Below are 27301 nucleotides of genomic sequence, written 5' to 3'. Positions count from 1 at the left end.
ACGAGGTGAGGGAGTCCAGGCTTGATGACTCCAGTACATCAGGCGGCACCCCGGAGTTGGGGACAACCCATCACAAACCTCTCCTACCCTGTGTCCGGAAACTACAGTGTCTCAGATTGCAGTTCATGAACCTGACAGTTCAGGCAATATCAGCCAGGGAGACTACCCTCTACATTGGCCTCAATGACACCCACCTCAAGCACAAGCTTGGGAGTGGAACCTCGAGCTCCTTAGCCCAAGGAATTGTCATTTAGGGCTTCACACGAGAGTAGGGGGCACTCTCATGGATTCGAGGACAGAGCTGCATCCAAATCTCCTCCTAAGAGAAGTGACCCATCCCCAGCTCTGTGCAGGTGTGCCTTTGCATGCAGATCTTAAGGGCTCAGGACTGCTTAAGACCCCCAGGAAGGAGGGTAAAGCATGTAAGAAAAAGAATCCATCTGTTGTCTCCTAAACATAAAGACCAACATCCACTGGTTCCATCGAAGACTGCTAGACCTGACTTTTCAGTTGTAGCAGTCACCCTTTCTAAGGATCATCCATCCCAAATGTCTTGGGAGGTGTCGGCAACATCAGTCCCGATCGCTGGAATGCCCCAAACACTGGGATGCACAGACACCTATATCTTGGCAGAGGATATCTTCTTCCATTATCCTCAGTCCGCTCTCCTTTTGGGCTTCATCCTCCTGAGAGACATTGCCACACCGGAGATGAAAACTACTATGACAATACGGGAACCCTCTCTGCTCCAACCCTCAGCCAGAAATGTTCACCCTCCAATACTGATGGCCCCACTGGTGAAATGAGACCTTAGAAGAGCTCGGTGTTCTGGGCTATCCATCATCCTGTATTTTAAAGAATCCTTATTGAGGTACAGGGACAATCCATCCCGATGTGTAGAAAGAATACTAAATATGGCAGGCGACCAGCTTGGCTTAACAGTGAAATCCTTGCTGATCTTAAACACAAAAAAGAAGCTTACAAGAAGTGGAAGGTTGGACAAATGACCAGAGATGAGTATAAAAATATTGCTTGGGCATGCGGGAGTGAAATCAGGAAGGCCAAATCGCACCTGGAGTTGCAGCTAGCGAGAGATGTTAAGAGTAACAAGAAGGGTTTCTTCAGGTATGTTAGCAACAAGAAGAAAGTCAAGGAAAGTGTGGGCCCCTTACTGAATGAGGGAGACAACATAGTGACAGAGGATGTGGAAAAAGCTAATGTACTCAATGCTTTTTTTGCCTCAGTCTTCACAACAAGGTCAGCTCCCAGACTACTGCACTGGGCAGCACAGCATGGGGAGGAGGTGACCAGCCCACTGTGGAGAAAGAAGTGATTCGGAACTATTTAGAAAAGCTGGACGAGCACAAGTCCATGGGGCCAGATGCGCTGCATCCGAGAGTGCTAAAGGAGTTGGTGGATGTGATTGCAGAGCCATTGGCCATTATCTTTGAAAACTCATGGCGATCGGGGGAGGTCCCAGATGACTGGAAAAAGGCTAATGTAGTGCCCATCTTTAAAAAAAAAAAAAAAAAAAAAAAAGGGAAGAAGGAAGATCCTGGGAACTAGAGCCAGAGAGGCCTACAGCCTCACCTCAGTCCCTGGAAAAATCATGGAGCAGGTCCTCAAGGAATCAGTTCTGAAGCACTTACACGAGAGGAAAGTGATCAGGAACAGTCAGCATGGATTCACCAAGGGCAAGTCATGCCTGACTAATCTAATTGCCTTCTATGACGAGATAACTGGCTCTGTGGATGAGGGGAAAGCAGTGGACGTGTTGTTCCTTGACTTTAGCAAAGCTTTTGACACGGTCTCCCACAGTATTCTTGCCAGCAAGTTAAAGAAGTATGGGCTGGATGAATGGACTATAAGATGGATAGAAAGCTGGCTAGATTGTCGGGCTCAACAGGTAGCGATCAATGGCTCCATGTCTAGTTGGCAGCCGGTATCAAGTGGAGTGCCCCAGGGGTCGGTCCTGGGGCCACTTTTGTTCAATATCTTCATCAATGATCTGGAGGATGGTGTGGATTACACCCTCAGCAAGTTTGCAGATGACACTAAACTGGGAGGAGTGGTAGATACGCTGGAGGGTAGGGATAGGATACAGAGGGACCTACACAAATTGGAGGATTGGGCCAAAAGAAATCTGATGAGGTTCAACAAGGACAAGTGTAGAGTCCTGCACTTAGGACGGAAGAATCCAATGCACCGTTACAGACTAGGGACCGAATGGCTCGGCAGCAGTTCTGCAGAAAAGGACCTCGGGGTTACAGTGGACGAGAAGCTGGATATGAGTCAACAGTGTGCCCTTGTTGCCAAAAAGGCCAATGGCATTTTGGGATGTATAAGTAGGGGCATTGCCAGCAGATTGAGGGACATGATCGTTCCCCTCTGTTCGACATTGGTGAGGCCTCATCTGGAGTACTGTGTCCAGTTTTGGGCCCCACAATACAAGAAGGATGTGGAAAAATTGGAAAGAGTCCAGCGGAGGGCAACAAAAATGATTAGGGGACTGGAACACATGACTTATGAGGAGAGGCTGAGGGAACTGGGATTGTTTAGTCTGCAGAAGAGAAGAATGAGGGGGGATTTGATAGCTGCTTTCAACTACCTGAAAGGGGGTTCCAAAGAGGATGGATCTAGACTGTTCTCAGTGGTAGCTGATGACAGAACAAGGAGTAATGGTCTCAAGTTGCAGTGAGGGAGGTTTAGGTTGGATATTAGGAAAAACTTTTTCACTAGGAGGGTGGTGAAACACTGGAATGTGTTACCTAGGGAGGTGGTGGAATCTCCTTCCTTAGAAGTTTTTAAGGTCAGGCTTGCCAAAGCCCTGGCTGGGATGATTTAGTTGGGGATTGGCCCTGCTTTGAGCAGGGAGTTGGACTAGATGACCTCCTGATGTCCCTTCCAACCCTGATATTCTATGATCCCCTGGCAGAGAGCAGGACTGCTGGTACCTGATGCTGTGTGGTCCCTCTCAATCAGTTGACCCCTTGTATTTGTCCTAGTGGGGCCTGTGGGGCCCATGGGACCCATATGGCACATCCATCATGAGCCCTACCACACTTTTCCCACATGGCATCTACCAAATCCATTGGAGCATGAGGAGGAGGAAATGGATCCTGCTGGGATGATATAGTTGGGGATTGGCCCTGCTTTGAGCAGGGGGTTGGACTAGATGACCTCCTAAGGTCCCTTCCAACCCTGATATTCTATGATCCAGTACTGCCAGGGACCTCATCCTCTTCACTGTCTCTGCTAGACAACTGTAGACCGTGTCAGGAGCTCCTACAGAGGATAGCAAATAACCTCCAGATTCCTCTGGAGGAGGTCCAAGATGCCTGGCGTCAGCACCCTGACATCCTATAGCTGATAGGTCCCTGCAAAGTAGCTCTCCCAGTAAATAAGGCTGTCATGGAAGCAGCCAGGGCTGTCTGGCATGCCCTGGCCCCCTGCACTCCCATACCTAAAATTGGCATTATTTCGTCCCAGCCAAAGGAGTGGAATTGCTTTGCATATACCTAATGCCCTACTCGCTATTGGTGCAAGCAGACCCAGAAAGAACAAGGTTACAACACCCTGCAGTCACCTGGCTGATAAAGGCTCAAAGAGATTGGAACTTCTGGGAAGAAAGGAGTATTCCTCTATAAGCCTGCAGCTTTGTATCGCTACCTATTAGGCTTTGTTAGCAAAATATGACCTTAATTACTACTTCAGACATGCCAGACTTTAAGGACAAGCTTCCCGTAGAGGACAGAGCCCAATTGCAAGCCTTCATTGAGGAAGGCAGACTAGTGGGGGGGAAACGTCCCTACCAGCTGCAATGGATGCAATGGGTATGGCATCTAGAGGGTTACTTATGAGTGGTGAGTGGCTTCACTCTTTAGGGTTCCCATGGGAGGTCCAGAACACCATAGAGGATTTACTATTCAAGTCTCACTTGTTCCACACAAAAACTGATGAGTCTCTACACTAGTTGATTTATAGAGCCTGTTTAGTCTCTTACTTGATTGGTTTTATATGGACCTCTAAGTGATACATCTTTGTATTTTCATGTTGCTTGCTGTCTACTGTAATTCTTAGGTATTCTTTCTCTTTTTGTGTGTGTACTTCTGTATTGTACAGAACTCAGTCATCTTTCACTTTCAAATAGGCATGATGCACTTTCTAAAATAAGAGCATAACACGTTGAAAGGCATGGGTTCAAAGTAGAGTTTGATAACGTGGAAAATAATCTAATTATATCCCCAGAGAATAGCCATAATTAGACTAATTGATACATATGGTAAAATGAAGATAGAAAGCTAGGGTTGGAAGGGAGCTCGAGATGTCAGCTAGTCCAGGTCCCTGGGCTAAGGTAAGATTAAGTATATCTTGACCATCACTGACAGGTGTTTGTCTAACTTGTTCCTAAAAATCGCCAATGACAGGGATTCCACAGCCCTCTTGGTAGCCTTTTCCAGTGCTAACTGTCCTTCGTTAGAAAGTTTTTCCTCATATATGACCTGAATCTTCCTTGGTGCAGATTACTACTTGTCCTACTGTCAGTGGGCATGGAGAACAATTGATCAGTGTCCTCTTTATGACAGTATTTAACATATTTGAAGACTATCAGGTCCCCCTTTAGTCTTCAGAATAGGAGACTGAACATGCCCTTTTTTTAACCTTTACTCAAAAGTAAGTTTTCTAAACCTCTTAGCATTTTTGTTGCTCTCATCTGGACTCTCTCCAATTTGTACACATCTTTCTTGAAGTATGGCACCCAGAACTGGACATAATACTTCAGCTGAGGCCTCACCAGGGCCAAGGAGAGCAATACAATTACCTGATTGTCTTACATGCATCGTTCCTGTTATTACAACCCAGAATATTGGCTTTTTTTCACAACTTCATCATGTTGTTGGTTCATATTCAAGTTGCGATCCATTATAATCACCAGTCTTCACCAATACTACTGCCTGTCCAGTTATTCCCCATTTTGTAGCTGTGTATTTGATTTGCTCCTTCCTAAGTGTAGTACTGTGCAGTAGGTGCTGACTTCAGACAAGTTCTCACGTTTGTCAGTCATTTTGAATGCTAATCCTTTCCTCCAGAGTGCTAGCAACCCCTCCTAGCATGGTGTCACCTAAAGGTTTTATACATCCATTCCATTATCCAAGTCACTAATGAAAATATTGAATAATACCAAACTCGGAACAGACCCCTCCGGGAGCCGACTAGATACATTCCCCCCCAACCCCCATTTTGATAGTGAACTGTTGATAACTACTCTTTGATTATGGTCTTTTGCATGCATCTGATAGTAATTTCATCTAGCCCACATTTCCCTCGTTTGCTTATGAGAATGTCTTGTGGGTCTGTGCCAAAAACCTTATTAAAATCAAAATATATCCTGTCTACTGTTCCCTCCCATCAATCCACTAGGCCTGTAACTCTGTCAAGGAAAACACATCGGGCATTGATGAGCCTGTTGGCGTTATGGATCAGCAGTCTGATGAATGGTTCCTACATTTCAGTTCAAAAATGTTATCATTGCTTGCTAATTACTGAACTTCTTGAAGTGTGTGTGTACTCTAGGTTAAAACTAGATGATCATTGGATTCATGGAATCCAGTATATAGGCTAAGCTGATACAAAATTTATAAGAACATTAATTTTAGGGGAGTGTATTTTTTGTGGAGATGGGTACAGTGCTACTAGCTCATTAAGTGGCATTTCTCTTTGCCCAACCTAAGCCTCCCAAAATGTTTCTAGCTTTATAGATTCTGCTTTCCTTGTATCAAATCACAGATCTCATTCCTAAATTCAAATCAAATGTTAAAAAAATCAGGATTTTTTTTTCATGTATTAGCTCTGCTGCACAGTCACATAAGTGCTGAGCAAAACAAGGCCTTGTATCTTATATAGTGTTATGAAGCAGTTTTATTGTTCCACCATGTCACCAAAAATTAGCCCTTTGGGCAAGTGGAAATACAAAGGAACTTTTTCATATTGTATTCACTTTATGGCTCTCATGTAAGAATATTGATTTGGTAAATACATTAAAATATCACAATTTTTTGGAAATATAATAGAAATGCAATCTAAAGCTGTCAATTTCTTTAGTAACAGAGAAGATTGGCCTATAATACAAAAAGCTTGCATGCTGCAGGAAAAAAATCTAACATCAGAGCTCATAAGGTCTTCAGAAGTGGTGGTTTGGGACGGAAGATAAATGTAGGTGATCATGCTTGTGGTGCAGCATGCCAGCATTCCACTATGTCTCTATTCCTGGTGGACTTCCTAAGGTTCTAAATGCAGCATTTTCCAATTTGGAAAATCAGGCCATTGTTGTGCTTAAATATTACAGAGGAGGTAAGTGCCCACAACTCTCACTGAACTCTAGGAGCCCCGGGTGTTTAACATCTCTAAGGATAAAAGTAAAATGTTAAATGTGGAATTTAATTCACTTTTTTAAATTAACAGGAGGGGAGTGGTTAGTGTGCTTTGACCTGGGGTTCGTGACAAAGAGGTCTATCAAGGTGATTAGCAAATTACCACATCTCTTCTAGGTCTACCCCTAATCTCCCATACATGCTCTCCTGTAGAACTCAAAAGATCCACATGAAGGGAACCCCACAGCTGCAGAGTTCAGGAAGTCTACAGCCTTATTTCTCCCCTCCACAGGTGGAGTCTGTGGTTAGCCAGGTACTTTGTGGGCAGCAGGGGTTAAAGCAAAAAGAAATCGCAGCATATGAAAGGTGTCTCCCAAACTATCTTAACTGCTCCCCTGTAAAGATCCCACAAGAGAAATTGCTTGGGGACATATTCATTAATATTGATACTTTGTCACTGAGTGCAGAAACTAGAATGCCTTATTTATAATGGCAAAATGGTTGTACCAATTCCATCTTCCTTTATGGGCATATAATGTACACAGAAAGGCATACTTGCTAAATTTCCAATTAGATAAGTAGTATATGTAAGCCAGTCATTCCAAATTCTTTGATTCCATGTGCCATAATTATAGTATCATTGATTACAGAGCTAACATATAGACTTACAGAAACACCATGAAATTGAGGCAGAAATAAACCAAAGTATCAGACTGTGTCCTAGACAAATTTGTATGGAACCAGTTTTGAAACCAGTGCTCTGTGTCTGTCATTTGTAAACCTTATACGCTTTCTCGGTGAAAAAAAATTAGTATGTCTGGAACTGTAGGTTGGGGGATTTGATTATGCACTTACGAATGATGATGATGATGGGAGGATGGTAGAGATGAGTTGCACTTTACCAATATGATGGCTTTTCCAGACTTGGGATATCTAGTGCTGTAATAGTAGGTTGAAAGAAATTAGTGAAGATGAGGCTGGCATTGCTAAGCAGGTAGAATTAAGATCCTTTTAGATTACCTTGTCTGTGCATTTCTGTATTTTGAATGTAAAGATTAAACTTTAGACCCAGACATCTGACTTTTCTGGGTTTCTAATGCTTGTATTTTAGGAAATACAACATTCATGTAAGGGGCTCTACCCGTAAGTAACTGATCTGTTCTCTCAACCTTAACTCCCGTTTAACAGATTCTTTGGTCTGGGTGTTTGGCTTGTGGATGGATTGAATTTACTTGGTGTAAAGTTTCAGCCTGGAAAAATAAAACCAGTGGTTTCCATGGGCATAGTTCACGCTTATGCTTACTATCCCTCCCAAAGTTTATGTGAGAGAGGGTTCTGAATTATCTCTAGAGAAGAAAATAATAGCATATATTTGAAGGGATTATAAATTCAGAGGTTGTGTTCTGAGTTTATTTTAAAAATACAGACTTAATTATATAACAGTAGGTAAAAATCCTCAAAACAAAGTCTCAGACATAAGTGAATAAAATAACATACAAAACAATACCTATAGTGTTCTAGATCTTTTCATACTGTGGACATTCCTGTCGTCCTTGGTATGTCCAGTATTTCACCAATTTGATACAAACAGTGGTGTGGAGAACTGAGGGTTGGGAAAGACACTTCTTTGTTTTTTAACTTTGCATAAAACAAGGGCAGGTATAAGCGCTAAATGGTGGGAACTCTGTGGTTTCATTTTGAGGTGTTTCCTTAACCTTATCCATATTTTCAAGTCTTATTGTGGTACTCTTTCCAGGCAGACTGTATGGCAGTATTAGACTAATGAGCTCTAACACGGGTGTGAGTCCTGCCTCTTTGGATGTTTGCCAGAACTGGAATACTCCCAAAGCTACAGAAGTATTAGTGAATAAGCTACTAGTGTGTATGGTGTAGTGGTGTATTTGAATGTGGCAGAACATTTAGAAAATCAAACTTTTCCAAACAAATACAGTTGGAACCAACTCACAGTGAGCAGAAAACTTAGTTTCCATCTCTGAAAACCCGACTCAAGAGAAAATGTATCAAGTCAAGGCCAAAAGTATGTGTTACTTTTCCAGGCAGCTGTATTTTTTTTCCCCCCTTCAGGTCTCGTTCGACACTTGGACACTCACGATCTCACTGGAACCAAAACTCTAGCTCTCATGCTGCTCGATCACAAGAACAGCGGAACCGTAGTAGGATTTCCACAGTCATACAGCCGCTGAGGCAGAATGCAGCGGAAGTGGTGGACCTCACAGTGGATGAAGATGGTAAGTTATAATTGTGACTTAGATCACTCTAATGAGGATGCAGGATGAAAGAGAGGAGGGAAGGGGGGATGTTGTCAGCAGAACAGAAAACTGAGTTAACGCTAACAAATGAATAGTTGGTTGCTATTAAAATATAGGTGTTGCAATCACAAGAATAAGCCAAAATAAGCCTGCTAGTCAGCTGCTCCGTACAAACTAAATCTTGAGCGTTGTTGCTGAATTTAGTTATGCTAAAAATAAACATGTTAGTCTAGTGGATGTTAAATAAAAAAGTAGATACCTTTTACTGGATTAATGGGAATTTTGCTCTTCACTATGAAATTGTAATGGATTGAAAGATATGCATAGTAGCAAGATTCAAGTTTAACAAAAGATCAAAGGGTGACTTGTCAGTCAGTTTGCCATTTCTCTTCCTAACTACTGTCTATATTTATCATGAGGCTCTATATCTCAGAATTAAAACAAAGGGGAGAACATCAGAAGCAATTTGGCTTATTTTTAAACAGGTAGAAGAGTTAGAAAATCTAAAAAAATTGGTATCTACACTCATCTTGTTGGCATTCTGAGTTTGTCTGATGTCACGGTAGTTTTCTTAAAGTAGAAATTCTGAGAATATTGATTAGGAAAACTATATTAGTACTTTTTTCTTTGAGGAAAGGCTATGTCACTTGCAATCTAATGTTGACATAGTAAGTCCTGGAGTTCGTAAGTTTTAAAAGCAATCCTGTTGCCAAGTTATTGCCCTGACTTTAGTACTTAACTCATACTACCGAAAGCTTACTCATGCTGCTTGTCTTTCTCTTGCTGTTTGAATGCTCTGTCTGAAAAGGGAGAGCAGTTACACTAGAAGACAGTAATGGAGGTAAAATTCTGATTTCACCTGGAACTAGTGTTCCCATTTTAAAAGCCAGTGAGTGAGTCAGAGACTCATACAGCTGGCTTAAAGAACCACTATAAAATTCCAGCACACCTCACAACTGTAATTTCCAGGGGGTGTGTGTGTGTGTGTGTGTGTGTGTATATATGAGGAACTGATCTGTGGGCTCAGGGAGGCAGGCTTAGAAGCATTAGAGAATAGAACTAGTAGGCAGGGCTTCAGTAGTGCTGTCAGCATGTCTTTGTAGAGAGCAGTAAGGTTAAGATAAATTAGAGTACTAACTTTTTATGTTCTAGTGTAAATTTGGAAACTTTTTCACAGTGAAGTTTGATTGTGAGGACTGTGGTTTGGGAAATACTTTCAAAAGGACTCATTTAAAAATGTGTCTGGCAAAGTCAACTAATCTTAAACAAAAAAATCTGGAAAATTGTTATAGGAAGAATTACTGTGTGAAATAGATACAATTACACCACTTAAATGTGAAAGAAGATTAGTAATTCTGCTGTTAAGTGAAAATCAACTCATCCTTAACTATGGAGTTGCTTAGGTATCTCCACAGTGATTCTCAAGAGACTCTCTCCCATTGTAATTGACTTTTCTTGCTTAACTCAGTGATTCAATGGTCTAGTGTTGATGGATCTTACACAATCTTCAAGAAAGAGACTGTGATATTACAAACATTGCATAATGACATTACATTGAATCACAGGATGAGCAGGATAATTGTAAAACTGGGGAAAGCTTCTATTTACACTCTATCAATAGTAAGTGGTATGTTGGGAAAGAGTGCCACGGGACTATTTTAATGAGATTTTAACATTTCCCCTAACTTCTGGAAGTCGCTTCTAAAGCTTCCAGAAGGTACTTAAAATCTATTGGCATTTTACTGGTTGAAAATAAGGAGGAAAAAATTGAAAGTAAAGAGGCTTTTTAAAAAACCTTATTCTCTAACATACTTTTTGGAAATATTCTACTCCAGTGTTTTGAAAAGGAGATATTTTATAGCAGCTCTTTATTACTATAGCTATGTGCTTTAGTTTAATAAACAAATATTGTTTGAAAATGGTGGATTTCATAAGGGGTACCAACTTGTTTTGTAATTTTTACATAGTTAATTATGCCCAATATCAGAAGCAGTTTTTAAAAATCAGAGCCAGTATGACACACTTGGAATTATTAAACTTGTGTAAAGTAGAACCATAAATTAAGAAATATGCAGGTTTTTTGAAAAGCCACTGGACCAGGTTGTGTAAAGTTGTACAGTTCACTGATATGCATTAAACACAGATGATGATTATGAACTACAAGTAATTATATAACTGCTTGCTTAGGGATATGTGAAAGTCCATAGAAAATACACTAGTAAATAAAGTCAGTACTTGCATCATATATTACAATGACTTAGTTGCCTTTCTAGTTATATATAATTGCCAAATAAATCAAAATCTTTGGTTTGGCTTGTGGAATGATTTTATACTGACTTTTTACAAAGTTTGACTTTACTAAAAAAAAAGCAAAAGACGACTCACTTTAAAACTCTTCACACTTTGGCTTTTTCATACTTGTGGGGGAAATAGAACTAACTTTCACATTTTATATCCCATCAAGCCACTTGTTCTGAATTTATCAGCGTCTGGTAGAAATAGAATCCAAAATTTCCTGTAAAATAAACAGGTGTAAGGAAAACTGAATTTCTTGGGAACTTTAAAAGCTTAAATAGCATGTACTGTTGCAGTAATCATTATATTGATTCTCTGTAATGTCCACACTTCCATAGAGCCCACAGTTGTGCCAACAACCTCAGCTAGAGTTGAAACCCAGATTGTGAGTTCTGCTTCCGGTAACAATACCAATACATCTACCTCAGAGCAGGCCTCTGATGCTGCTATAAGTGTCTCCAATAGCCAGATCTCTACAGCACCAGAGACATTGACTACTCTTCCCAATAGCAACACTGCTGGGACTTCAGTGGGAGGTACAGAACAATAGAACTTTCTCAAGATCTGTTTTATGTTTAAATTGCTTTGCTACCTGTTGAAATATGCTTAGGCCTGGCTTTACTTTGTCTAAATGAATTATTGTGTCTGTGTAGATACTGTTTAACAGAATGGCAAATTTAGATATTTTTCAAAGTAACACAGTTTTATTAATATTTAACACAATAGAAATTAAAGACCCCATGAGTTTAAGGCCAGACTCTGCCTGTCCCTGTGCTAGAGAAGAGAGATCTTAAGGAAACTGCCTCAAACACACACATGCCGGGGTCAGTCATCGTTGGCCTTCAGGGGAGCATGAGGTCAGCTAGTACTACCTGCAATACTAGTAGACTCAGGAAGGGTCTTCTCTGGCCACATTATGTGTGCATGGGACCTTGTCTGTGCCCCTAGCCAGCAGCTGCAATGAAATCTGGGTTTGAATGCACTCTGAATGTAATAATGCAAGATTCTTCCTCTGACAATTCGTATGAACAGATCTAACTGATTAGTTTCAGGACTTCTCAGAGGAATCATTGAAACCACCTTTCATATCCTTTTAAAATGTTTGAGTTTCAAATATCAGTTGGTGAAGTCTCCTGTAATTTTGTTTGATGTGGATGTATTTCCTATCCAATTACTCACTATTTAATGGGTTAATGATTGATTAAATCCAGATACTTCTATTTCAGGCACCATTTCATGATGCATCTTCCACTTCCTTGCCCAAGTTTCAGCAACATTAAATTTGTTTAATTTCTCTCCATTTTAAGATGATGTAAGGAGAACTGCCTCTAGTACTACACTGGAAACTGGTCCTCCTGCCATGCCAAGGCTACCATCATGCTGCCCCCAACATTCTCCGTGTGGAGGATCTTCACAGAATCACCATGTATTAGGACACCCTCACACAAGTTGTTTTCAGCAGCATGGCCACCACTTTCAACACCACCATCACCACCACCATAATCCCCACTCAACTGTCCCACTGTCTCCTTCGTTCAGTGACTCCAGTTGCCCTGTTGAAAGGCCTCCTCCAGTGCCAGCTCCTTGTGGAGCAAGCAGCAGTACGGGCACCAGCTACCATGACCAGGCATGTTTAACTTTTATGATTTTTCACTTTACATTTTTAAAGTGATGTTAGCGGTATAATAGAATAATAAGTGAATTCCCAATTCAGTAGTCTTATCTGTGGCAGGTATAAAAGAGGCTTGAAATAGGAAAATTTAAAGCACGAGTTCTGAGCAGTGAAATTGAAAAACAAAAAACAAACCAAAAACAGAAAGAACTCAAAATGTGTTAATTCGATGTTGACACTATCTGTCACTTGTACACCTCTAAAATTTTTAAATGTTCCTGTTTTTTTAAAACAAAAAACAAAAAAACAAAAAAAACCCCCAATGGCTTAGAGTATACTCCACATACTTTGGACTCTTAAGTAGTTCTAAAGTATATAGCAGTCTTCTCTGATATGGCCTGTGACTCCAAAGGTAGGCTCTTGAGGTTAACGTAGTTCTGTGACTAATTCAGCCACTGCAGAAAAACTAATTTGTCAAATATGTTTTTCAGAATCCTTTTTAGAATATTTGCACTTCAGTACTTCATTTTATGCTAATTTAACTTCAAGTTCTCTTTAGAAATGCCTCTTATTTGTAAGTTGTTTAAAATTGAAGTTTCAGGCCTCTGAGAACTGAACTGTATAACTTATTCCTAGAACTTATGATTTTTTTAACAGTGCTTTTTGTAATAAAGCTTTTGGTCATTTTTATAACTATGAAACTTATATCAGTTAGGCCCAACTAAGAAGAATACTAAGGTTACTGTTTGCATCTATGGAAATGTACAGTGAAGTTCCCTCATGGGCATTGAATTAAGACTTGTTTTCGGACAAATGATTATAAAATAGAAAATAATGACGCTAAATTGAAGAACTCTTATGAGCATGAACATTCTTGTTCAACTCCATCCTCCTTCACTAAGCTTGTGAACTTTAAACAATAATCATATCTAAAGAGTGCTCTACATTGGGGCCTTAAGCATTTTATCGCATTAAATATTTCACGTGCAAAACATTGCAGTAAATATATTTTGTTGTAGCACACTTAAAGGTGACCTAGCTTTAAATATTTGAAGAAATGCTTGAAAACAAGTCAGTTTGTTTATACAGCAGGCACTGCCAGTAGACTTAAGCAACAATGGTATAAGAAGTCATGGAAATGGTGCTTTCCATGGAGCATCAGCATTTGACCCTTGCTGTCCTGGTTCTTCATCCCGAACTGCAATTTATGGGCATCAGGCTGGTGCTGGCCCAAGCCAACCAATAGCAATAGATGGATATGGAACAAGCATGGTTGCACAGCCCCAGCCCCAACCTCCTGCTCAGGCCTCGCTCTCATCATGTCGACATTATATGCACTCTCCTTGTAAGTACACTTACTCTACCTATAAATATACTTGTGTGAAATACAAAACAGGAAAACATAACTTCCCTGACAACTTTGGTTATACCGTCCTCTTGATTAGGCCTTAGAACCAGCATTCCTAAACCTACAATAAGAAATATTTTTACTGTTGGTAAACCATCAGGGTTCTTCTGAGAATCCTTGCAGCATGGAGGAATTTAAAATTAACAGATAATCCAGTATGTACTGCTTTGACTGTGCCTAAGATATAGAAAACATGAGGTTTTTGTTTTTTTAATGTTTATTACTGTGAATTAATTCTGTACCCTAAAAGTACCAACTTTATATAAAAACAAAACGAAAAAAATCCTTGAGGTTGAAATAGTGAAAAATGACTTTTAGGGTAAATCATCTTTGTGGTATAATTAAAAGGAAACCTTCCTTTTTTAAAAGAGCATTTTTAGATAAATTGTTTCCCACATAGCACTGTATACAGTTTATTTGAGAAGATTCTAAGACCTGAAATTTGATCATCTAAAGTAATGCATGGGAGTTATTTCTCTCTAGGCTCACTCATTTTTTATCTGAGTTCAGACACACTAAGTTTTTCAAATTTATACTTATGTCAGATTTTTGAGGCTTTCCCCCTCGCCCCGCCTTATTTTATATTAACTGTTCATTTTCTGATTCAGTAAATATCAGACTTTAATATTTTTTTTTCTCCCCCACTTTATCTGAGACTGGCAGTCTAGATCCTGTACTGTTCAATCATTTCCTTAGGAAGTAAGGATGTATTCTCTACTTTTTTTTTTTTTTTTTTAATTTCCTTACTTTGGCCCCCATCTTGCAATGAGCTCTGCTTGGGCAGACTCATTAAGTCAGTGTGGCTTCTCATAAGCATAGGGATCTACCCATGCGGAACTGATTGTAGTGTTGGGGCCTTTGTGCCTTTCTTCTCCATTTCTTTGCCTCTCACAATCCATTTTTAAATAATGGCTTTGAAATATTTATGAGGATAGTATACAAAATTAATTACCTCTTTGATGGTTGTTGCACACAAAGGGAAACCTATTTAGTGCTTAAGAGTGTGTCTACACTTTAGTGTAAACCCAGAGTTCGAACTCAGGCTCAAGCCTGATCCCCACTTTTGTCTACACACAAATCATGCTAACCCAGGCTTTGGATCCAGGATCCCACAGGGGTTGAGGGTCCAAGACCGAGTCAAGCTGGAGCCCAGGGTTCAAGCCCTATTGCTTTGCAGTGTAGACACATCCTGACTGGACTCTTACTCTGGGAGTCCACCATAAGTGTACCATAATCTTGTGGGCTGACTTTTTGTCCTCTGGACAGGTAACTTTGGTGGAGAGTCAAGATTTCCCACACTGCACCATGACAAAGGGATATAGTGGCCACTTTTTTGGGGACGGGGCTAGGAAGTCTGGGATTATGGCTGGTTGGATTATGGTCTGCATAATGAAGTGTAGATGCTGGAGCCTCAGGTTGGGACCCAGGGTTCAACTATTCCTAACTGGCCAGTAGCCCAGTGTTTACTAATTCAAGTTCTGCTAACCCTGGGGTTACATTGCTGTGTTAACATACACTAAATGTCAGTTGGGGTTGCCAGAAACTTATTTTCTTGGAACAATGCCAAGTACTCAAAGATGCTTATGTTTTGAGAACAGTAAGGGACATGGACTTGCTAGGAGGCATTGGCTCTTTTATGATGATGTTGATGATAATTCTCATTACCACTGTAACATGTAGCAGCCCTAGTCATAGGTCAGGACCCATTGTGCTAGCTGCTCTACAAACACAGAACAAAATTCCTTTCCTCTTGTTTCTCTTAATACAATGAGTTCTAAAAAAGAAGAGGCTGACAGCATCCTGGTAATTTTTAATCAGGTGTGTTAAATGGATTTTTCTCAGACTTTACTTTTTTTGTCAATATTGCAGTTTTGTCAATATTAGCAAGTCCGATTTTTCTATTAAAAAAAAATGCTTATTTTTTTTCTCATGCCCATCAGTCCTCTTATGGCAGCCAGTTGGTTATGTATCCTTCCATCTCCAGTTATCAAGAAACATCCTATGAAAACTGGCTTTCTGGTTACAGTTTTTCATTTTGTCTTGCTCATCCACATGATGGGAAGCTTTGGCTTTTATTTCACTTAATTTGTGAATTTCACGTTGTTGATTTGTCAGTGCCTGTTAATCATTGTGAAAAGATAAATGCTCATGTTATAAAGATATTATTTGTATAGGAGTAGAGTGCAGTACAGCATCGGCATGAAGTTATTGTAGTTTCTTATGCATTTGATTGAGAAACTTTACGTAATACATTAAAAATGCATTTTCATTCCAGATGCTTTGACGAGACCTCTTCATCAGTCTTCTGCATGCCCCCACTCTCATGGAAATCCTCCTCCTCAGCCACAGCCTCCACCCCAAGTGGATTATGTTATCCCTCATCCAGTGCATCCCTTTCATCCTTCCATCTCTCATGCCTCTTCTCATCCAGTTCCACCTCCACCGCCAACTCACCCTTTAGCCAGTGCAGCTGCTCCAATTCCACAGCATCTTCCACCCTCACACCAGCCGATTACCCATCATATTCCTGCAACTGCACCTTCAGCACAGAGGATGCATCCTCATGAAGTGATCCAGAGGATGGAGGTCCAGAGAAGAAGAATGATGCAGCATCCAACGTATGTCATAAATGTTTAGTTATTGTTCCGAGTACATTTAATTCCTTATCCTCTGTTTTTTTTAAATGCTGCATGTGACTCTTAATTGTAATACCATGGTTAGTGGACAATTACAATTAAACTGTGGTGAGATGTGACAGTTGCAGTAGAAAAGCCAAGGATTAAGTAAGCACTGAGGCTGAACTACCCTCTCACTTTTCAAGGTGGCCCCTCCAGGAAGGATCAGAGGTACTTTAGTGGGGAAGCTTGGGGAAGCTAGTACTTCTGTTGCCCATGCTTTACCTGTCCTGTGAATAAGCAGAGTTCAGTTTCAAGTGCAAGCAATTTGCACTTTTTTATTACCACTAGCAGGTAATTTCCAGCTTCCAAGCAAATCCTTAAATGTTTTTTGCACTGTTGAAGTCAGCAAGACTTTTTTAAATATAAATTGACATTTTAAATCAAATGAACAACTGAAGGCGAGTGAGATGGTTTTTTAAAAAAAATCTTGATCTTGGAAATTGTTGATAAAATCACTTCAATTTTCATCTACATTAAAGCAAACATCATTAATAGAAATTTTGACTTTTTTTCCATAACAGTGCTATTTTTTGGTGTGACCACAAAAGACTAATTAGGGGGAGCTGTTCAGGGTTTTAAGGTCAAGAATTCTGGACCCATGTTGCTTGTTGAAAGAAATGTAACTTTTTTTTATAAATGTTACTAAATCATTTAAACAAAGAGAAAATAGATCACCAAACTAATTTAGTATTAAACTAAACTAAAAATAAAGAAATACAACTACCAAATCAAGGTCAAATCAACCAACCAATCAATCTGAATGCTGGATTGGAGTTAAATCATAAAATATGTTAAATCATCAAACTAATTCGAGATAACCAGTCCTTAGAATTCTCTGGAGAATTTATAAGAAGGTGGCTGTATGTTTGGCTATAACCACAACTATAAAATGTTACCAGTTCTAATCAAATCCGTGACCTAGATAAATTTGGTTTCATTATTAAAAACTTAATCAGTTCTAACATCTGAACTACAACCTCAGGCAATTAAGCTTCTTTGTTAGAATTCTGTTTTTATGCGGTGGCTAACCCTTTCCTTCCTCCATTTCCCCAAAACAGATATTACAATACAGACTTATATCTTTGATAAGCAGAAGTTTTACAACTCCTACTTACAAGAAACTGGTCATTCTGTAATTTTTGGTATCCCAGGCCTTTTAATTACAGGACACAGAACACACTTTAACCAAGTCTTTAACTGTCTTTCAGACAGTTTTTTAGGGCTGTTTAAATTCGGGAAAATTACTTTCTGGCACCTTTCCCTTGTGGGCTTTGAGTGCTTATACACATGCATGCACACAACTACATTTTTACACCCTAAAAGTAAAGAATATTAAAAGGCTGGGACACCGCCAGCTAACGAAAATAAAAGAGAAAAATAGAAAAAGGAAAATAACAGGATTAACTCTACAGCTGTCAGTTTTATGGACTTTTATGGAATAGGAGCTTGAACTGCAGCCAAGGAGCCAGATAGTGATGTTTCTGGCACAGCGCTTCTTATTACTGGCACAGTACTTCTTCCTAGTGGACTTAGGTGCAGGGAGAGACAGGTCAAAGGCTGGCATACCTATTTCTTGTTGTGAATTACTCTCCCTGATGTTATCACTCTCAGGGTTCTGGAACATCAGTTTTCCTTCAGGTGGCTCATTGGCCCAAAAGGCAAAGCATCACTGCCTTACTGTTGATGCTTATAGTTTGCAAACTTTGCTTACTGAGTCTTCCAGTGTCTCCAAGGTCTTCAAACAAATCTGGTCCAAGGCCTATCTTGGAGCCATGCAACCTGGCCCAGTCAGTTTCAAATTAGGTAATCTTTACCTGGCATTACTTCTGGAAAAATCCTTTTCAAACCAGTAATTAAAAAAACTATTCAAGGTTTTACATGCCACAGAGACTGAAAGTCTGTGACCCCCTGTCAGGGTTCCCTCCCCATTCTGAGGTACAGATGTGGGGACCCGCATGAAAGACCCCCTAAGATTATATTCTACCATTTTAGGTTAAAAACCTCTCTAAGGCACAAATTCCTTTCCTTGCCTTGGATGGTATTGCTGCCACCACCAAGTGATTCAAAGAAAAATTTGAGAAAGGGTCACTTGGCGTCCATATTCCCTCAAAATATTCCCCCAAGCCCCTTCACCCCCTTTCCTGGGGAAGCTTGAGAATAATATACCAACCAGTTGGTTACAAAGTGAGCACAGACCAAACCCTTTGGTTTTTAGGACACTGAAAATCGATCAGGTTCTTAGAAGAAGAATTGTATTATAAAGAAAAAAGTAAAAGAATCACACCTGCAAAATCGGGATGGAAGGTAACTTTACAGGGTAATAAAAAGGTTTAAAATACAGAGGACTCCTTTCTGGACTCAACTTCTCAGTTACCAAAAACAGGAATAAAACTACCTCTTAGCATAGGGAAAATTCACAAGCTAAAACAAAACATAATCTAACTCATTTCCTTGCCTTATTTACAGTTTTTGTAATCTTAGATGAATCATTTCAGGTATGTTTTCAGGAGATGTTTTACCTGCCCGGTGGGTGGGTGGGTGGGTGTGTGTGTGTGTGTCTCTCTCTCTCTCTCTCTCTCTCTCTCTGTCGGAGAGGGAACAAAACAAAGAGAGCACAAACAAAACCTCTCCCCACAGATATGAAAGTATCTTCTTTCCTCATTGGCCCTTCTGGTCAGGTGCCAACTAGGTTATTTGAGCTGCTTAATGCCTTACAGATAAAGTGTTTCAGTACAGTGGCAAGGAGGGATTTTATGCTACCCTTATCTGTATGTTTGACACCCCCAGCTTCCAAAACAAAAAAAAAATTCCCCTTTTTGTCATCAATTTATGGACAGATCACTATAAAAAGACCTATACAAATAGCTGACTAAACCCTGAGCAATAATCAATTGCTCACCCACCAACAAAACTAAAAAGTTAAACAACTTATGACTAATGTCATCACTTCTTGCAACAAGACAATTTACAGTAATTTCATAGTTTCATCTTTTCATAATTTAAGGCCAGAAGGGACTATTAAACTTTGTACCTTCAAAGATGCTAAAGCCCTGATGCATGATATGTAATGTCATTGAGTTACAAGGGTTATGAGCGTTTTTGAGGGTACTGCAGTCAACCTCATTCTCCCCATGAAGAAAGGGAGTGAGCATCGGGTCTCATAGATTCACAGATTCCAAGACCAGAAGGAACCATCATGACCATCCAGCCTGGCCTCCCCCATACACAGGTCGTAGAATTTCTCCCAGAAGCTGGATTAAACCATATCTTTAAAAAACATATCTAATCTTATTTTAAACTCTCAGTGATGCTGAGTCCACCCTCTAAGCTGTTCCAGTGTTTCATTATGCTCCCAGCTAGGAAACTGCATCTTTAATTCAACATTGATATTTGAAACGAGGCTGATAGGTCAAACAGTTTATATTGTAAAATGTAATCTTGATAGACTGAAGTTACTTTAAAATCTCTCAAGGTGAAACTTTTATTTAAAATTAGGACTGTCAAGCGATTAAAAAAAAATTAATCACGATGAATTGTGGAATTAAAGAAATTAATCGCACGATTAATCGTGCTGTTAATAGAATACTAATTATTTAAACATTTTTCAGTGTTTTTGACATTTTCAAATATAACTGTACAACGCTCACTTTATATTTTTTATTATAAATATTTGCACTGTAAAAATCTAAAGAAATAGTATTTTTCAGTTCACCTAATACAAGTACTGTAGTACAGTCTCTTTGACACGAAAGTTGAACTTACAAATGTAGAATTATGTACAAAAAATATCTGCGTTCAAAAATAAAACAATGTAAAATGTTAGAGCCTACAAGGCCACTCAGTCCTACTTTTTGTTCAGCCAGTTGCTCAGACAAACAAGTTAGTTTACATTTACGGGCGATAACGTTGCCCGCTCTTGTTTACAACATTACCCGAAAGTGAGAACAGGCGTTCACATGGCACTGTGGTAGCTGGTGTCACAAGATATTTATGTGCCAGATACGCTAAAGATTCAGATGCCCCATTATGCTTCATCCAACATTCCAGAGGACATGCATCCATGCTGATGACTGGTTCTGCTTGACAATGATCCAAAGCAGTGTGGACCAATGTATGTTCATTTTCATCATCTGAGTCGGATGCCACCAGCAGAAGGGGTTTTGTTTGTTTTGGGGATTTTTGTTTTGTTTGTTTGGGGGTTTTTTGTTTTTGTTTTGTTTTTTGGTGGTTCAGGTTCTATAGTTTCAACATCAAAGTGTTGCTCTTTTAAGACTTCTGAAGGCATGCTTCACACCTCTTCCCTTTCTTGGAAGGCACTTCAGATTCTTAAACCTTGGGTCGAGTGCTGTATATCTTTAGAAATCTCACATGGGTACCTTCTTTGCGTTTTGTCAAATTTGCAGTGAAAGTGTTCTTGAAACGAACAACATATGCTGGATCATCGTCCGAGACTGCTATAACATGAAATATATGGCAGAATGCGGGTAAAACAGATCAAGAGACATACAGTTCTCCCCCAAGGAGTTCATTCACAAATTTCATTAATGTATGATTTTTTTAACGAGCATCATCAGGGTGGAAGCATGTCCTCTGGAATGGTGGCAGAAGCAGGAAGGGGCATATGGATATTTAACATATCTGGTATGTAAATATCTTACAATTCCTACTACAAAAGTGCCATGTGAATGCCTGTTATCACTTTGAGGTGATGTAAATAAGAAGCGGGCAGCATTATCTCCCGTAAATGTTATCAAACTTGTGTGTCTTAGCAATTGGCTGAACAAGAAGTAGGACTGAGTGGCCTTGTAGGCGCCAGTGTTTTACATTGTTTTGTTTTTGAGTGCAGTTATGTAACAAAAGAATCTACATTTGGAAGTTGCACTTTCACAATAAAGAGATCGCACTACAGTACTTGTATGAGGTGACTAGAAAAATGCTATTTCTTTTATCACTTTTACAGTGCAAATGTTTGTAATCAAAAATAATATAAAGTGAGCACTGTACACTTTGTAGTCTGTGTTGTAACTGAAATCAATATATTTGAAAATATAGAAAAAATGCAAAAATCAAAAATTTTTGGTATTCTATTGGTATTTTATTGTTTAGAAGTATTAAAACCACGATTAATTTTTCTGAGTTAATCTTGTGAGTTAACTGTGATTAATCGACAGCCCTATTTTAAAATACAAGATTTTTCAAGTTTATACTGTATAAAGTCTGTATTCCCATAGGCTGTTTCTCTCTCAAAGATGACTTTTGACCACTAGCATAAGGAGACGTTCTGGGAGTCATTATGAAGCTGCGTTAACTTTTGTTTAAGGAGCAGTTTCTCTGTCTATTGTCACAATTCCTTTCGCAAGAACCAAATAATTGTGGCAAAGTCTGATTGTGGCACTCTCTGATGTGAGAAGGTTGAGAATAGAACTTTTAGTTAAGTCCACTATTACTAACTGATTTGGCTATTGACCAGGCAGTTTTCCTATGTCATTCTTCTGTAGTAGCACAGAAAACTTTCAATTCCTGCCAGGATAAATTACAGGTTGGTGGTAGCCTTCTTGGGGGAAGTCATCCTTGCTAGAGATTTTATGCAGTAAAGCAGCTACAATAGCTAAGCCACCTGCAAAAAGCACCATCTGGCAAGAGAACGCTACACGTGGTTGTTTGGACATGAAGCCATCCACCCCATGTTCTGCTTTTGGGAAACACAAGTTTCTAAACTGACAGAAAAATTAAGCAAAGAGTAAACTTATAGCTACTAGTTCCCTGATAGAATTATATGCTTCCAAGCTTTTAAAGTTTTAAAAATTTTCCATGACTCCTTTGGAAGTATCAGCTGATGGATTACAACCAACTGTTCCTTAGAGTACATTATACAAAAACTGCAGATGCTCCTTGTTCACCTGTTGCATGGAGAAACTGTACTCCTATCATGTGGACTAAGAGAAAATGAACTCTGTATTATCTATAAAGAGAAATTGCTGCCTTTTAACCTAGAAAACAGAAGTATTGCTTCATGTGAATACCTAAGTACCTTAATCTACCAGGAAGCTGCAGATTAAGATATGGATGACTTTTCAGTTGTGAATGTCTCTGGATCTTGACATATAATGATGAAACTGAATTTTACTTTGGCAAAAATGGTTAACCTCATGTTGAAGACTTAGTATTTTTCTGTAGTCATGCCTGCCAGATAAAGGTTGAATCATTATAGTTTTAACTCGTGCTGTCTTGTATTCGAACTCTTAGACGTGCACATGAACGGCCTCCTCCACATCCTCACAGAATGCATCCCAACTATGGTCATGGGCACCATATCCACGTGCCTCAGACAATGTCCTCACATCCTCGACAAGCTCCAGAGAGGTCTGCCTGGTCAGTACTCTTAATTCCTCGTTAGTGTCATATGAGTTGGTAGGTGCCCATTTATTGGCATTTGCTATATGACCTTTCATCCTGAGAATATGTTGATAATGTTTTGATTTAATTTAACAAACTGCCAAGTGCATGTGCAGGCTAAAATGTGTTAACATGGCTCTCTCTATAAAGTGCCATATTGTTTGCTACTAGCCAATTTAAACATTTCCAGTTTGCTTTTACAAATGCCAGCAAATATCTACCATTTCTTAACAATGCTTATACAGTTGAACTGTTTTGGTACCAGTTATTGCAAATAAAAGGAGTTCAAAACTCTTGTGTATTGGCAAAAAGGAATTTATACAAAACATTTTTTGAAGTTAAAAGTTCAGACCTTTTGAACTATAAGCTAATTTACCTTTCCTCTTATCTGTGACTGAATTTTTATTTAAAAAACTTTTGCATCTGATATGTAGTAAGAGGAGATTTTAACTGAACTTTTACTTCTGAGCTTGGTCTACTCATAAACTACTAAACCTGTAACTTTGTAATTAGTTTTTCTGTTGTGTTGTTCCACTCCTAGTAACCTGTGGTTTACAGTGGCTAGATAGCTCTGGAAACTCTAGAACTTTACTACCTAGATCTAAGATAATATCTCAGATCCATTGGGCAACTTCCTGTAACTACAGTGATTAATGGAATGGTGAACTGCAGAGGACTTATTGGATGAAAACACAGGATTCCAAATCAGTAATAGAGTAGTTGTGCATAACACATGATTTCTAAGTTAAGTCTGTACTGGTATTTGTTGTTAATTTTATTTTTACTGATTTTTTTTTTTATTTAATTTTTAAACCAGTTGTTAAGTCACAAACACGTTATTTGAACCAATGATGGGATTACAGAACTGATTAAATGGAAAATATTTATTTTAAAGTAATTAATCTTTTATTTAAAATGTCCTTTGAGCGTGTGTTTTAGATGCCATGATATAAATTTCCAAAACCGTAGAGATGTAGCTAGAGGGCAAAAAGTAACTAGACTAAAATGTTTAATTTTGCTTATGTGACAGGGAACTGGGAATTGAAGCTGGAGTGGCTGCAGCTACATATCCGCCAGGCCCATTGCACCCTCATTTGGCACACTACCATGCACCTCCTCGACTTCATCACTTACAAATAGGGGCTCTTCCTTTAATGGTAAGGAGATAATTTGTGGAAACTCATATGGTAGTTAATCATTACCTGTGACGACTTAAAGAATTTATCCTCTTTTGTACAAGGTTTGTTACATTTTAATTGGATATGTATAGAATTTTACAAATAATAGTGGTTCAACTGAACAAATGCAGAAAAATCTATTCCATTGTTTTATGTATTGATACTAAATGGGAAGCTAGAACAGACTTGCATTAATTGAATAAAATACATTTAGGACAGTAACATTTCTAACTTCAGCCTTGTAAATGGAAGACATCTGAATGAAATTGTCTCTTGCATAATAATGCATTGACCCTCTGCATCTGATTTAAAAGTTCAGATCTTACTGTAACTGGTGTCACAGTGCTTAACTTTCTAAGCAGCATGTGAGAATTGTATTGATGCTTATTTTACAGTTTATCTTGCAGCACAGTAGGAGTTAAATCTTAGTTCTTCTTCAAGTAGTGTCCCTATGGGCGCTCCACTGTTCTGCTAATTGGAGAACTTCGGTAGCAATCCATCCCGCCTGCACATGCACTGTTCCCCGCCTGCCACAAGACTACTTTCTTTGCTTCATTTACATTTTATTTTGGTCGTTGCCTTAAAAAAAATTGTCTTCTGTGGATCCCCTGAGGGGGGGGACACTCCTGGATAAGGGTATGCCCAGCTTGCAGGACTTCATCAGTGACTGGGATAGATTCTTTGCAACTGAGTCACTTTTTGGACTTGTGCCAGCAACTGAAGCCCAGATCTAGGAAGGACAAGGAACTGATGCTCAAACTCCTACTTATGGAGTCAGTCCTTCAGCCTCTGAAGTCCCGATGGGAGCCATCACTGTATCTGCCCACTTCAAAGGGGGATGAGCTCAGAGACATGCCTGCGAGCCACTCAGGTCGGGCCTCTAAGAAAAGGTCTGTGAGTTCCCACAGTAAGCCCCGATTGAGCTGAAAATGATCCCTGGCTTGTCCAGTATCATTGGTACCGATGGCACTGAAGCCATCTAAATCTGGTACCCAGGGCATGCATGGTATCGAACCGAGAGGGCAGGTCGGAATGCCTAAAGACCCAGTGGGCACAGGCAAAGAAGTATCGGTACCGCAGGGGTGTGAGAAACATAGAAGATCCACCCCAGGGAAGACTGGTATGGTCGTCAACATTGTAACCGCTGATGATACGCCAGGCACCAACAGAGCTTGCTATCAGGTCTGTGTTTCAGACTGTCAGTACAAGCCTCTTGGCACCGACAGGCTCCACCAGTAGCGATGCCCTCTGCACCAACAGATTTCTAGTGCACAATGAATTTTTTGGTGTCTGACACCAGTTTCTTCTCTGCTCAGTACCGGGGCCCTGGTACCAAGTTCACCCAGAGCCCTTGGCTCACCAATGACCTCCTGCCGTGCACCACCCTTTTTGTCATCAGAGTCAGAAATTGACCAAGAGGACCTGGCTTCCCAATGCTCTTCTCGCCCACCGTATGGAGCCCAGTTTCACTATGGACACTGGGCATACCAACCCTCTGATGCACAGCCTCCCTGGTTTGGGCAACCGCGGTGGCAACCACCGGTCCCCTTACCATCACAGTGGCTGTACTGGCAGGTCCAAAGGCAACAGGCCTCCATCATTACTAGTATGGCCTATCAGAAGCCAAGGAAGTACCCTCCTTCAGCCGCTGTCTCGAGGGCCTCAACTCCCCGACCAGGGAAGGGAGGAACCAGAGGCCAAAGTTGAGGAGGAAGTCACTTCTTCAGCCCCTTTCTCATCATCGTCACCAGATGAGACAGTGATGCTCCCTCTGCCATCGATGGAGGATGACTTTAAACTGTTCCAGGACTGGGGACAGGGGGTGGCAGAGGCACTCCATATACCTTTACAAGAGGTGTCTGAGTCATGTCATAAGCTGGTGGACATTCTACATTCCTCCACCTCCTCCAGAGTGGCCCTCCCTATTAATGAGGATCTACTGGACCCTGCTGACACGATATGGCAGACCCCCACGTCCGTCCTACCTAAGAGGGCGGACAAGAAATATGTGCCAGAAAGGACATGGATTTCCTGTTCTCGCACCTGACTCCCAATTCGATCATTGTGGACACAGTTAACTCTAAAAGCCACCAACACCACTTTAAGTCCACCACTTATGACCGGGACTGGAAGCACCTGGACTTGTTTGGCAGGAAGGCCTCCTCCTCAGCTACCCTTCAATTCAGAGTGGCGAACGATCAAGCCTTGTGGGCTAAATATGAGTATCAGAACTATGTGAAGTTTAGTTCTTTTATTGAACAACTCCCCTATTCTCACAAGGACCAATTTAAAACCTTAATTAATGAGGGACAGCTGGTTGCAAAAAGTCTCTCCAGTCTGCACTTGATGCAGCCTACAGTGGCACATTCTATTTAGACTGCCATTGTGATGAGATGGGCCTCGTGGTTTCATCTCTTTGGCTTCCCCCAGGAGGTCCAAACATTGGTGGAGGACCTCCCCTTTGAGGGGACAAAATTATTTGCTGAACAGACTGATGCCTCCCTCCACATGTTAAAAGGTTCAAGGGCCATTCTTCAATCCCTCAGGATCTATACACCTGGGTACCAAAGAAAGTACAGCCCTCAGCCACCATTCAGGTCTTGCTCACAATATTCATCTCAGTTATCCACGTTAATATACACAGAGATCATATGAATCTGAGGAAGAAGTCCAGGTTCTCCAGATGAAAGATGTCGGGAACTCAGCAAACTTCCTCTCAGTCCTCTACCTTGAAGAGACAGTTTTGACGCATTGGTTGAGGTGCTGTAGAACACTCATGCTAGAAAACCCCACCCATCCCTTTGGAGATAGTCTCACCCTGTTCCACAGCACCTGGGAATGGATAACTGCCAACAAATGGGTGTTGGAGATCATCCGAGATGAACACTGCATCCATTTCTCCACCCTCCCCCTTCCCATACCCCTTTCCCCATCCTCTTCAGGGATCCTTTTCACAACACCTGCTAAACCAGCAGATTAACCACCTCTTCAGCATAGGAGCCATAGAGCCAGTGCCCGTATATCTAAGGAGCAGAGGCTCCTACTCTTGTTACTTCCTGAAAAAAAAAGGGGGTTGGAGACCCATACTGGACC

General features: G+C 40.3%; 1 protein-coding gene across 12 annotated transcripts in view; it reads left to right on the top strand.

Annotated features, from left to right (window-relative positions):
• The window catches only part of RNF111 (ring finger protein 111), a 91907-nt gene that overhangs the window by 35038 nt on the left and 29568 nt on the right, over window positions 1–27301 (top strand). For 9 of the 12 annotated variants that reach the window (XR_006284474.1, XM_007056389.4, XM_027818840.3 and 6 more), the window contains 7 exons: window positions 8457–8620; window positions 11275–11472; window positions 12244–12563; window positions 13638–13893; window positions 16232–16574; window positions 22881–23006; window positions 24061–24187. Coding sequence is in view for 11 of the 12 variants with exons in the window: in XM_007056389.4 (XP_007056451.1) it covers window positions 8457–8620; window positions 11275–11472; window positions 12244–12563; window positions 13638–13893; window positions 16232–16574; window positions 22881–23006; window positions 24061–24187 (1534 nt within the window). In the remaining variant the exon portion in view is untranslated. The remainder of the gene's footprint in view (window positions 1–8456; window positions 8621–11274; window positions 11473–12243; window positions 12564–13637; window positions 13894–16231; window positions 16575–22880; window positions 23007–24060; window positions 24188–27301) is intronic. The other 3 variants (XM_037910286.2, XM_037910283.2, XM_043524360.1) reach the window with 2 other exon arrangements.

The sequence above is a fragment of the Chelonia mydas genome, chromosome 10 (genome assembly GCF_015237465.2).
Source record: "Chelonia mydas isolate rCheMyd1 chromosome 10, rCheMyd1.pri.v2, whole genome shotgun sequence".
Lineage (NCBI taxonomy): Eukaryota > Metazoa > Chordata > Testudines > Cheloniidae > Chelonia > Chelonia mydas.
This window is presented reverse-complemented; position numbering and strand designations above follow the sequence as displayed.